This window comes from Cervus elaphus, chromosome 20 (genome assembly GCF_910594005.1).
Source record: "Cervus elaphus chromosome 20, mCerEla1.1, whole genome shotgun sequence".
Classification (NCBI taxonomy): Eukaryota; Metazoa; Chordata; class Mammalia; order Artiodactyla; family Cervidae; genus Cervus; species Cervus elaphus.
The window spans coordinates 52,257,476-52,271,302 of NC_057834.1; the positions used below are offsets into that span (position 1 = coordinate 52,257,476).

General features: G+C 46.1%; 1 protein-coding gene across 1 annotated transcript in view; it reads left to right on the forward strand.

Annotated features, from left to right (window-relative positions):
• TSPAN2 (tetraspanin 2) overlaps positions 1 to 13,827 on the forward strand; it is a 40,390-nt gene that overhangs the window by 6,893 nt on the left and 19,670 nt on the right. Inside the window, exon 2 of the mRNA XM_043877181.1 lies at positions 9,994 to 10,096. Coding sequence (XP_043733116.1) covers positions 9,994 to 10,096 — 103 coding nt within the window. The remainder of the gene's footprint in view (positions 1 to 9,993; positions 10,097 to 13,827) is intronic.

Below are 13,827 nucleotides of genomic sequence, written 5' to 3' on the forward strand. Positions count from 1 at the left end.
TGAATCACAACAGTCCATGAAATAATGTAACCCCCATTTTACAGATGTGGAAGCTGGAAGGGAGACACAGTAGATGGTGTGTCTAGGATCAAAGAGTTAAAGAGGAACAAAAGCAAGATTCACACTCAGGTCTTCTGATTTTAAACACTGTGCTGTTTTCACCAGACATACTTATGAAGGCACTTGGAATGTAAGGTATAATAAACGCTGCAGACTTGGAAAATGTGAAGTCTATGAACAGAGAGATTACATCCAGTGTTTGATTGTCTTGATGCATTCCAGAAATGCAGATACAAAAAAGATGCATAAAACACTCTGGCATATGGGAGAAAGAGGGAAAAGTTGAGAATACCTCTGATCAGCTTAAGGCAGAGGAAAAGCAAGATGGGAATTGATAAAGGGTACATATTGATATCAAGAGATAGTGTTTAAAATTAATTTCAGTAAGCAAAAACTTGAAGAAGAATATGAAACATTACATAAATGACAGGGAAGCCTGGCGTGCTGCAGTCCATGGGGTTGCAAAGAGCTGGATACGACTGAGGAACTGAACAACAAAATATAAATGGAAACTATGTGATAGCTGCTTTCCCATGCATATTTTCTATTTTAACTTCTTTAAACCCTCACAATGACCTTCTAAAACAGCATCTATTGTCACCCCTAGTTTACATATGAGGGAACAGGCACAGAGAGTTCAGAGCCTTTTCCAGGGCCTCAGAGCTGACCAGCTGCAGAGCTGGCTTTCTGTGTGTGGCCCCAGCATCTACCCTCTTAACCACTCCAAGTCTACAGACTGACAAGGAGAGAAGTTTGAAGCTGGGATGAGCATGTTAATTCTAGAGCATGTTAATTCTGCACTCTCCAATATGGTGGCTGTGTTACTAACCACATGTGGCTTTTCACATTTAAGTTAACCAGTATTAAAAGGAATTTAATATTCAGCTTCAGTCACACTAGCCACATCTCAAGTGCTCAATGACAATGGGTCACCAATGGCTGCAGTATTGGACAGCAGAACACTTATATTTACATCCTTGGAGAAAGTTCTACTGGACAGCTCTAGCCTAATTTATTCTTTCTCTCATAAGTCATCTTCTCATGCTTTTCTCTATTGGATCTTAACTAAAGCTAAAGAGAGAGGTGGAACATAGCTTCTGGAAAGGGGCCCTGACATACTTAGTGTAGAGGTTTAGAAAACTCCCAGCTGTTACAGAGAGAGCTAAAGTAAAAATTAGTAGAGGAAGACAGCAGAGGTCTAAGTCATTAGAATCATGGCCACAGTATTTCCTATCTTGAGTAGGATTAAGTTTTCAGTTTTAATGTAACATTAGTCAGTCTCCCTCCATAATAATCATAAGTGCTGGGCATTCACTGTTCTCAGTGTGTAAGATGAAGTCGTTTAATTCTCTCAGGGAGGCATTATTATTACCTCCACTTTGCAGCTGAGGAAGCTGAGGATTAGAGAGGTTAAGAGACTTGCCTGAGGTCACAGGACTAGTAAGTGACAGAGCTTGATTCAAACCCAGGATGCCTAGAACCCCCATTTTTATCTGCTGCAGCTCCTCGACAACACAGCGTATACAAGTGGATGTTTTTGTTACTAACCTGTCCAAGTGCATCATTATTCAGTCTGAAAGCTCAGAAGAGGTGAAGTTTTCTACAAGAGCAGTTGGCAAATGTTCCAAAGTGTGTGCCAACCCCTGTCCTCTCCGCTGTAATTGTGATTGGGAAAGCGTCAGCTTATAAACTAGGCCAAGGGAATGGGGAGGGACAACAGAGCCCCCCAGTGGGGCAAGGATGGGCCTGGAAGCTGCTGCCACTCCCTCAGGAAGCCCTTGTGGTCTCTCCTTGCCCTAGCTGTATCTGTCTAGCCCCCTGTGAATGGCCTCATGCTGTCTGCCTTCCTGACCCCAAATAAGTTCTGGTCAAATAGCTGTTAAGAAAATTCTCTCTAGAATACAAGACTCATGATTCCTACTGGGTTCCATTCAAGCTAATTTTTTAAATTAAAAACGTGTTTTGGCTTGTTCCAATCTAATGTAAATTTTACCTGAAACATTTTTTTCTCCCCTCCCATTGTCTTTCTGTAACAACTAAAACTGGGCGAAGATTGTTATTATTGGTTGATATTCAAGAAACCTGTCTATATGCTCGAGTAGTTCTCTCAGACTACCTTGTAAAATATTAGGCCATAAAATAAGTATTGTTTAATATTCCATTTGTGGACTGTTCAATAAGGAAATATTCAATTTGCTTGTGTGAAGCTCCATACAGATGAGATGTTACATGTTTACTCAGAGGCAAGTCTGGGATGAAGCCAGCTAGATGCTGCTAGGAGGAAGTTCAGACAACATCCAAAAAACCACTTTTGTCCTCCTGGAGCTGGTCCTCTAGGTCATGTGAGATGGACATTGGGTTTAAATCAATTTGGTAGCTTGGTAGATTGGATTTTACTTTAGTTGTACTTGATCTTCATTTGATAAAGCCATCTGCTCATTGGAATCATTAGCCAGTAGTCTGTGGCATTTGTTTTAATGTGTGAAGAAAACCATATAACCATCATCTGTCTCCTAATTCTTACGGATCTCCCTTCTCCTTTGCCTTATACTTCTTTAGAAAAATGCAGTATGTACAACCACTGAATAAACTTTGCCTATCTCTATTTAAGTTACCTTCCTTATCATTCAGAGGAAGCTTTTCATCCTGGCTCAACTTCCTCTCCTGAATTTAGTGTCTCCCCAGTTATTTTGTGCAAAGCATCCCCCCAACTTCAGCAATGTCAGTTGATCCATACCAGTTAACCCTATAACAACCTAAACAAACAGAAGAAGATGTGTTTAACACAATTATATCGCCTGATTGTCTTTCTGGATAGATAGATAATGTCCCAGTCTGTCGCAGTTTGGATGGCAGAATCCTTCCATTGGGCTTTCCTGGTGGCCCAGATGGTAAAGAATCTGCCTGCTACACAAGAGGCCCAGGTTCAATCCCTGGGTCATAAAGATTCCCTGGAGAAGGGAATGACAGCCCACTCCAGTATTCTTGCCTGGAGAATTCCATGGACAGAGGGGCCTGGCAGGCTACAGTCCATGGGGTCGCAAAGAGTCGGACATGACTGAGCAACTGACACACACAGACACCCTTTTATGGTACCGAGAATTAAGCATTGATTTTAAAATCTATCCTTACCTGAAGGAAGTCTTTCAGGAATTTCTTAGCATGAGCTTGCTCTCATGAAATCGTTATAAGGAAAGTCATGTGGGAAATCAGAAACACTGGGATCTAACCAGTGTATTTCCAGACTGACAGCCATGCATTTCCAAGCTAACAGCCCTGTCTTCGTCCACTGCCCCCATCCTGCATCCCAATTCCACCTCACCTGGTCCTGATGCGGAAGCAAGGACACCAACCTTCCTCTGAGGTGGTTTCGCCTGGATGTCATATGGCATTTGGCTCTTGAATTTCTTCTGACAAAATCCTTCGTTTTGAGAAAGTGCCATCTGAATCCTTGCCTTGCTTTCACTGCATAATAGGATGAAAATCTCGGGAGCTGGCTTTCCTCTTTGAGAAAACTAGTATCATCCTCTAGAGCAAATGTGCTTCTGACTTTTGCCTGCTAAAAGGATGAAACTCCATTACCCTTATGGTTTCCTAATATGGTTTGCAATCAGATGAAGAATTATGAGTGTTCATTACATGATTCCATCTGGGCTGAGAATTGCCTTCAAGAGCAAGTATTAGCTTAAAAGCTTTTAATGAAATCTCTAGGGTTGAAGTGTCATTTTCTGCTTTGTGTGACGTCATCCCGAAGAAGAAAATTGCCAACAAGTTGGGTAGGTAGATACACAATGGCATTCACCCTAGAAGAACTAGAAATACAGAATTCATTTTGTTTATTCTTTCCTTTAAGGGTGCTGTGTGTGTGTGTGTTGCCATGATTATGTTAAATCTTCATGTGTTCTGCCTGTAAAAGGTGTATATAGATTTATTCTTTGTGTTCATGCCTGATGCCTGGCATGCATCCTTACAGGCTGGAAAGACACAGAACTGATACTAGCTGCTCTAATTATTTTTCTGTGGGCAAGTGTTATGCTGGGTAGACTCAACAGTGTCTTCACACAGTGCCATCTGAGGTGTCTGCCCAGTGTTCCCCAGGTGCAGATGAAATTAAATTAGTACTTTGAAAGTATTCCCTTGGAGGGCTGTGAAGGAGGTTGTCCACAGTTGCTCCTATCAACCTGTCTTAGGTCACCATAAAGAAAAAAAAATTACTATAGATTGAGCGGCTTAAACAACAGGAATTTATATCTCATAGTTCTGGAGGCTGGAAAGTCAAGTTCAAGGTATCCGCCAGTTCAGTTCCTGATGAAAGCTTTCTTCCTGGCTTGCAGACGGCTGCCTTTCCCTGCATCCTCCATGTCAAGGAGAGGGCTCTGATATCTCTTATAGGGAATCCCCACCTCATGACCTCGTCTAACCCTATCACCTCCCAAAGGCCCCACCTCCGAACACCATCACAGTGAGGGCCAGTTAGGACTTCAGTGTCTGAATTGGGGGGAGACACAATTCAGTCCACAGCACAGCCGAAATGACACCTTTGTGAAGAAGGCCCTCCATTCATTCACTCAACAGATGTCTGTTCGGAGCTGGTTGTTCAAGGGAAAGGGATGAGGAGCTTGGGACACTGCAGTGTAGACCCTGTGCTTGCCCTCATACAGCTCAGGCCTTAATTTTCTTTAAGTTACAAAAATATTTAAACAGAAATGGTTATATAAGACATGGAGGAAGGCACATACGTAGGCCAGGGTAAGCTTCCTAGAGGAAGTGACGTCAGAGCTGAAAGCTATGAGCCAGGTGGAGCGAAGAGGAAGCTTTCTAAGCCAAGAAAATAGCAAGAGCAGGGTCCCCAGGTGAGAGAAGAAACTGTGTGTGACTAGAGAGAGCATCTGAGGACTATTACAGCGTCTCCCATCTAGGCGCTTCCCTGGTAGCTCAGCTGGTAAAGATCTGCCTGCAATGCAGGAGACCCTAGTTCAGTTCCTGGGTCGGGAAGATCCCCTGGAGGATAGGATAACCACTCCAGTGTTCTTGGGCTTCTCTGGTGGCTCAGACAGTAAAGAATCTGCCTGCAATGCGGGAGACCTGGTTTCCATCCCTGGTTTGGGAAAATTCCCTGGAGGAGGGCATGGCAACGCACTCCAGTATTCTTGCCTGGAGAATCCCATGGACAGAGGAGCCTGGCATGCTACAGTCCACGGGGTCGCAGAGAGCTGGACGTGACTGAACTAAGCCCACACACCCATCTAGGGAAAAGCACATGAACTGTCTGAGAACATCCCTAAGTGATGCTTTTTTTCTGGAGGATTTAGTCATCAGATAACAGAGTAGCATGTATTTGCTGTTTGTGGTCAGCATGGCTACCTTCTGCTGGAGGTGGGGGTGGGAGTCAAGGGGAGCTAAGCAAAATGGAGGACCCAGGCCTGGGGGGTAATATATGCATTTTTCTGTCTCAGCACTGTCCATCCCTTCAATTAGTGCCTTCCTAAGAACCATGCTTTTGATCCATGAAAAAATAATTTCTGAAGTAAAAATATATATCCTCAAGATAGAACCTTTCATCAGCAATCACAGGAAAGTGGAAATAAATACAGAACAATACAGTTGAAATCCACTAACAAGCTTTGCTTCATGTTAAATGACTTGTTTATGGCAGATGGGCATTACTTAAAAGAAAACTTTTTGTCCATCCACTTTTCATTAAAAGTTTTCTAATCAAATCTGTAGTCCTATCCCCTGCTACTTTAGTTTTAAAACACGCACTTTCTCCACAGACATGCTTACAGTTTGCAACTTTGTCCTGCAGACTCTACAGAATATAGTTAGCTACTGAAATAACTTGTCCGTGAAAATGCACAATGTAATTGTACCGGGTGATCCCTGATCTAATGGCGAGGATTTATATGTCATTGTCTGTTTCTTTCACTTCTATCTTCTCTATTTTACTGCTGTCCTCTTTTTAAACAGTGCACACACTTTTGCCCTCAAAATCCTGTTGCATAACATTCTCTGAGTGCTTAATGCGCAACTGGTACTCAGAAAAGAAATGGCAACACAAAGAATGATGACATCCGGTGTCTTCTCAGGGGCTGGTTCTCTGATGGAATTCTTACCCACAGCGTTAAGAGTCTCTCTTGGGCCACAGAGGCAGGATCAGCTTCTCACAATCCCCTGAGATCCTCTGGAAAAGGAACTAGATCTTCCTTATCTGGTGAATCTTTGCCTCCTGGCTCAACATCTATTGAACAACAATAGATGTTCAATAAATACTTATTAAATGATTAACGTCCAAGCCCTACTCATGCTGTTGTATGAAAAAGTCCATTCCTGGAAAAACAACATTCCTAATGGCAATTGTTGCAAAGGCATGGGGAGTGATACTGGTCCTGGATGCAGAGCAGCCCTCAGCAAAGTTCTCTGGTTGAGAGAGTGGATCCTTCATGGTCCTTGCCCATCACCTCATCCATCCTGTAGCAATCCCAATCTGGTCTTCAGCCACTCAGGTCGCTACCTGTGGCTCCTCACTGTGTCTGACATCACACAGCACTCATCCCCATCAAAGTGAAGGCTTCCACCTCCTCCTCCCCTCAAGACCCTGCCACGGGCTTTCCACAATGGTAGCAAGCTTAGTAGAAGCCGTGAGCCACGTGCTGTAAATCCAGTTTCAAGCTCCACACTCTGACTTCCCCCAGAAGCTTCTCTCTCTCCAGCACAGGGTTCCACATAAGGGAGCGCAGCCCTTACCCGAGCTGTTCCCTCTGCCTGCAGTCCCTCCCTGCTCCCCTAACTCATTCTTCAAGATGTAAGTCAAAATGGAATGTCTTCTGCTGACAGCCGGGCGTCAGAGTTTGGTTTCATCCCTGAGTAGTGATGCAGTCCCATGGAGCACACTCCTGCATCCTGTAACATTGATTAGTTTATGGGATTATCTTCCATGTCAGACTGCATGTGTGTTAAGTCACTTCAGTCATGTCTGACTCTTTACGACCCTATGGACCATGGCCTGCCAGGCTCCTCTGTCCATGGAATTCTTCAGGTAGGAATACTGGATTGAGTTGCCCTCCTCCAAAGGGATCTTCTTCCTGACCCAGGGATCGAACCCACGTCTCCTGCACTGGGAGGCGGATTCTCTACCACCAGCACCCGCTGGAAATCAGACTGTCTTCTTCATTGTTGCTTCTTTGATGCTTAGCATGGTACCCAGTCAGGACCATAGTTACCTTCGAAAGATATGTAGAAAGGAAAGGAGATGAGGGCAGCCTTTGTCCCCACGTTGGCTGAGGTGCAGTGTTGTGACTGAATGCAAAGGACGGACGGAGAATGGGGGCATTGTGCGAGGGGTGGTGGATTTGTCTAGGAGGGTTAAAATGTAGGCCTAGAGGCTCACTCAGTGAGACATCTCTTCCTAGGTTTGGGAGGCACCGAGCGATGGGTCTTACTGACGCTAGACTTGCTCACTTTGTCCCTGACTGCACTGGACTTGATGCGAATTATTTTCACGCAGTTTCAGGTATGTGGTAGAGCAACCAAAGCCCAGTGAACACAGAGTATTTTAAGTCTTACAAAAATGGTGAGTTATAAAGGACCAAAGGACTGTGTCATCTCAGCTGATACCACTTTCCAAAGCAGGCATAGCTGTCATCTGGAGCAGCCTACGACTTGACCTGGTTCACACCCACAGTGTTCCCAACCTGGCGGCATGCTGGGAGGATTCCCTCCACAGTGACGACACCCAGCTCCCCCACAGTTTCCTGGACCCAGGAGGAAACCCTAGGTTTGGGGTTGGGGGTGGGGGGACGTGGATGAGCACGCTCAGATTTTTTTCCTCATTGGCCCTGGGGTTTTAAATTGCAACCTCTCTTTTAATTTTCCGTTATGCATCAGACACATCTGTGCCAGAAGCGGACAAATGTATTCCGTCTGGGAGGATGATCCCAGACGGCTATAAATTAGAGCCTGTGTACAGAGATGCCAAAAATGTGGTCTCGTGGTAGGGTGTCCCTGGGACCAGTCACCTCCTCCACCGTCTGCTCGGTGGCTGCAAGCCTTGGCCTGATGCCTCTGTCAATAGATTTTCGCTTTGTGTTTGGAAACTCTTTCCACCAAGTGGCTGCAGAGGTGGGGCGGGCAGGGCTGCTTGTGAGGTTCTGTTGGACACAGCCATCCAGGCAGCACCCCGAGGACAGGGCTATCCCAAAGGGCATCACTCTCTTCCCTGTACAAGAAACAGTAATGATCTTCAAAGCCAGTTTCCTCCCAAACTAAAGCCCAGCCCAAGAAAACTCACCCCAGTTTTTTTGGATTGATGAGATAAACTACCATATCAGGCTTTTAAGTTTATAATATACCTGCTTCACCTACAAAACTTCAAGAGGATCGTGCAAAGAGAAAAGTCACCTGTAATTTTACCTTCCAAAGAAAAATATTCTTAATGTTTTAACAGTACTGCTTTAAATATTTTTCCATGCCTTGCTAATGTTTTTTAAACTGCAAAAATCTTTTAAAGCTGGTCGAGCAGCCCAGTTCCTTTAGCTGTCCCTCACATTATCCAATTAATGCTTTCCTCTAAGTACTGGAAACTTTTAGTTGTTCCACCTCAGAGAGTCCAGCTGGTAGAACTCTGCGCCTCCAGTTCCTCCTGCAGACATCATGCTGCTCTACTGAAGAAGCTGGCCACCAAGGGAACGGGGGTGAAAAGAGATAAAGTCTTCATATAAACCCAGTCAGAGAGCCCCAGCCCTTCACAGAGAGCCCACAGAAGGACCCTGTATAAATAGGGCTCTGACCCCGACTTTGACGTCATTTTCCTTGTCTCTGACTTTGATGCTTCTGCCTCCGTGTCTGCTCTGCCCTACTGGGGCCGGGGCAGCCTCTGAACTAATGGTTTGGGGATGGCTTAGGCAGCCCAGCTCTAACCGGATGGGTTGGCCGAACCAGGAGGCTCTTTTTACATCTCTGCTCACTTTCCTGTGGTGCTTTGAGTCCAGAAGGTGCCAGTGAGTAACTGTTGAACTGATATAGTGAAATTCGAGATGGCTGTTTGTGGAGAGAGAGGAAGCCATGGTGGGAGCCCGCTGGGACAGCCCTGCAGTGGTAGGGAGGGCGTTCAGACCGGTGCGGAGCCTCACAGAAGCCCTCACAGTGGCAGAGAAGCAGGCAATGAGTCTAGCAGCCGCCAGCCTGCCCAGCCACCGCCTGTGCCAGCCACTCAGCCTCTCCATGAGCCACACAGCACACAGACCAGGCTTTTTCAGAAAATTATTTTTTCCTTTCTTGCTTTCCATGGAAACCCAAAATAGCAACCAAAAAAAAGGAAAGAAAGAGACAAAAAAACCCCGGCCAGTTTCCCCTCCTGCAGAACCATCCTCAGGCGGGGCAGTGCAGTGACCATGGTGGCCTGGGCGGGCAGGACAGGTTCTAGATGCTTCTAAAGCGGCTCTCTAACTGGGCACTGTGCACTCAGGAGGTGTGGGTGGGTTCTGAGGTTGGCGTGTTTTCTTCCTATTTAGAAAAGTGGGTGTCCCCCAGGTCTGGGAGTTCATCTTGCTCTTGGTGACCTCTCTCTGTGGTGCTGGTGAGGAAGTCCAGAGTACCCAGCAGGGAACAATAGGACAAGGAGCAGATAGCTTCCAGGGGGACTGTTGTGGGAACTCTTTTTGAGAAGCATCCTGGGCTAGACCGTGCCTGCCCCGTAATCGCAGGGCAGCCTGACAGAATGGGAGAAACTCTGAGCTTGGAATCAGGAGAGCCCAGCTTTAACATCCCATCAGGGACCTGGGGTTGGGGACTCTGAGCACATCATTCCACCCCCACTATATGAAAGATGAAGAGGGGTCCAGCTGGTTTTTCAGGGGCCCCTCTGCCAGCCCCCAGTCTCCCAGAGCATACACACATGTTCCCCTCCCTTGTAAACACAGGCTGTTTCCCTTTCAGCTGGCAGGGTCGGCTGTCATTGCTTTTGGACTATGGTTTCGGTTTGGAGGCTCCATGAAGGATTTCTCCTCGGAGGACAAGTCCCCAGAGTACTTCTACGTGGGTGAGTGACTGCGGCCTCTCCTTCTTTAGATGGGGTTGCCCGGGCTTAGAGGGGAGCCTGCAGCTGGACTTCCATGGGAGGGGAACGGAGAGAGACAGAGGAGGCAGATCAGAGCCCCAGATGCCCACCCAGGCCAGGCAGAGGGGAGAGGGCCCTGCTACCCCACACCTGGTTCATCCCTCTGCTTCCAAAACCGAGGGCGACCAGGTGGGACTGAATGGTTGTACTTCTTTCAGCCACTTCAAGAAAGAAGCCCAGCACGTAACCACAATTCATGTCCAAAGAACTGGAAAGCCCCGCTGCACTCCCTGAGTGAAGTGGGTACACGACAATGTCAGTCCTTTGCTCATCCATAGGGTGACAGGGAAGCCCTGCCCAGTCAAGCTCTTGTTTTGTGTATTTGTGATTTTGTATATTTTAAATTGTCTAGGAGAGACACCTAACTCAAAATAAAGAGAGACAGCTCAAGGTGTGGAGGGGCTAATCAGAGTCCCTCCATGACTAGGGACTGCAGAGGGGAGGGGAAGTGGAACAGAGTGGGGTGGGGAAGGCAGGGAAGGGAGTGGGGGTGGGAGAGCTTCCCTGGGCAGAGACCTCAGTGTGGGAGGGATAGTGAAGGCTTCTTCCCGCAGTGGGAAAGGGGTGAGGAGTGGGAAGCTGGTATAGACCATGTGATAAGCTGAGGCTGAGAAACTAGTGTATAACTAAGTGCCAACTTAGTGGTATTTGCAGTTGGTGCATCAGGGGTCATTCTAAACTGGTAAGGCAAGAAGGATTTGAGTTAGGTATGAAAAACCAACCTTAATCAATACAGAAGAGGACGACTAGGGACTGAAGAGGTTTGGGACACAAGGCATGCCTATGAGACAGTGATTAGCAAGCCTAGGCTGGGCAGATAACTCTTACCAGAATGCAAAGCATATGGGCATGGAAGAAATTACAATTAGAAATGTTGAGAAGGGAGGGAAGACAGATACAGAGGGCCTTGAATGCCAGTGCTAGTTAATTTAATAAACAATAGAAGGGGGGCTTCTCTCACGGCTCAGTGGTAAAGAATCTAACTGCCAATGCAGAAGCATAGGTTCCGTCCCTCATCCAGGAAGATAGCACGTGCCTCTGAGCACCTAAACCCACGTACCACAACTACCGAGCCTGTGCTCTAGAGCCCAAGTGCCGCAACTACTGCACCCCGTGTGCCCCAGAGCCTGTGGTCCACAACAAGAGAAGCCTGCGCAGGGCAGCGAGAGAGGAGCCCTCCTTCTCCACAGCCAGAGAAAAGCCCCGCACAGCGACGAAGACACGGCACAGCCAAAAGTAAATAAATAATGCAGTTTTAAAAAACAAAATAAACAGCAGAAGGATAGTTTAGAGTTTGAAGGAGGGTACAATCAATCTACAGGGCTTCCCTGATAGCTCAGTTGGTAAAGGATCCGCCTGCAATGCAGGAGACCCTGGTTCGATTCCTAGGTAGGGAAAATCCACTGGAGAATGGATAGGCTACCCACCCCAGTATTCTGGCCTAGAGAATTCCATGGACTGTATAGTCCATGGGCTCACAAAGAATCAGACACGACTGAGCGACTTTCACTTTCACAATCAATCTACATTGCATTTTAAAGCGATTATTCTGGAATGAGAGGGGAGGACAAAAAAGACCATGCTAGATTATTGATACAGTCATACCTAAAGAAATAAGGTCATAACCCATGGTGGTAGCAGTAGGAATTGTGAAGAAAAGGATAGAAAGGCAAGAAACTTTATTAAGCATTATTAAATGTCATTATTAAACATTGTTAAACTCAGGGGCAGAAGGAATCAAAACAAAAAAAGTTATCAGTGATAGAGTCAAACATAGAAGTCACAACTCATGATTTTCAGATGGAAACCTGAGTTACAGAAGTCAGGGACCCTGCTGGGTTAGAGAAGGGGTGAGGGTGTGGAAGGAAGGATGGAGGCCAGTCTGGGAGCAGCCTCTATCTGTGTTCCTCCAGAAACAAAGCACTGATAGCCGTTTCACAGGTGTAGATTTGGGTCCAACAAAAGAAAAACTTTTCAATGGTTTGAGAAATCAAAGAAGCTGAGCAGATTTCTATAGAAGTGACCCCTCTGATACATTGGTATTTAACCAAAAATCCAAATGGATCTTCCATCCATACAGCAGATTCCTGCACCAAGTAGGAGGGTGAACTAGCTCCAAACATTCCTGATCCTATTTCCAAATCTAAACTAAAGCAATATGAACTGCCCAGGATGCAAGAAATGTCACGTGTTTGTGGACGTATTTGTCAGGACTCTTTCAGTTGCAAATCACAGAAACTTGACTCAAACTGTTTTGAGCAAAACAGAAATTTCTTGACTCATAATGGAAAAATCAGGGTTAATACTCATCTTAGGGACACAAGTGATGTGATCAGAATCCAGTCTGTAGCCATCTCTTAGCTCTGTTTTCCTGTGGCTCCAGTCTGGGGCAGATTCCCCCTAGATCTGATAAATCGGCCACCCACAGCTCCAGGTACCATCTCCCAAGTAACCATGGCAACAGTGTGCTCCTCTCCCAACTGACTCAACCAAAGTCCTGGGTCTCACTGTCATTGGCGGTCTTGGGTCCAGTGCCCATTCCCACACCAGTCATTGTGGCCAGCTGCCTGAGACGGGCTTGTTGGCTGAAGCCTGGGCCTCACACCTGCCATGGAGCTGGGGCAAGTCAGCCCTCTCAGACCACATGGGCTGAGAGTGAAGGAGGTTCTTTGTCTAATAGAGAAGAAAAGGAAGTGAACTCAGGGTGGGAAAAACAACAGCCCCCACAACAGGGCCTGAATCCTTCCTGCTTGTTCCTGGTGACCTGGGATGTGGGCATGGGCCTGCCACCCTTGGTTCTTCCTCAGTCATACCTCCCCTCTCTAAGTCACCCACAATGGGCTGGTGGTGAGAATGCTTATGTTCAGTGCTCAAAGTTCAGAGAAGAGAGTTATCACAGAGTCTTAGCACTGAACAGAATAAGGAGACTAAGGACCAGGGTGTGAAACAGACAGGAAAGGGGGGCTGGCAGTCAGCTGTGGTTTTCCAGCTTTTCACAATGGGGCTCAGCCCTCAATCCAGGTTTGCCAATACCTAAGCCTGTGCTTATTCTGTTTGTTTTCCTGTGTTGTCTCTCTAGTGAGTGCCAACAAAGTCCTTGTGAAGTCAGGAAACTTCTCTCCATTTCAAATATTTCTTATAAATAGAAAGAGCAATATACATGTTTATAGAAGTTGATATTTCTTTCCTCAATAAATAATTTTCCAAATAGGAAAGATACCAGATCTCTTGTAATAAAATGAAAAGAAAAAAATGTACCAGGATGCCATTTTATGGACTTGCATAGCAAACAGTATGAGGTAATAGGACTTTAAAGAAGAAGCAGGCCCAGTTTTTGGAAAATCTCACTTCATGTCGCTAGGTACTGTGCACTTAACTGTGTATTTTCTTTTCAGAATAGGTTCCAGAGCAATCAGCGCATTAAACTCTTATCACCACTTTTTAAAGAGCCCTGGAGAACAAGCTTGGCCCATTAAAATGCTCTTAAAGAAACACAACCTTCCCCTGAGAGGGACCTCAGGAAGACACGTAACTCCCTGCTTCTGGGCAGATGACTGCCACCCTTTGTAGGAAATTCTTCTTCCTCTGGGGCTTCCCAAGTGGTTGTTGCTGTTCATTCCCTCAGCTGTGTCTGACTCCTTGTGACTCCATGG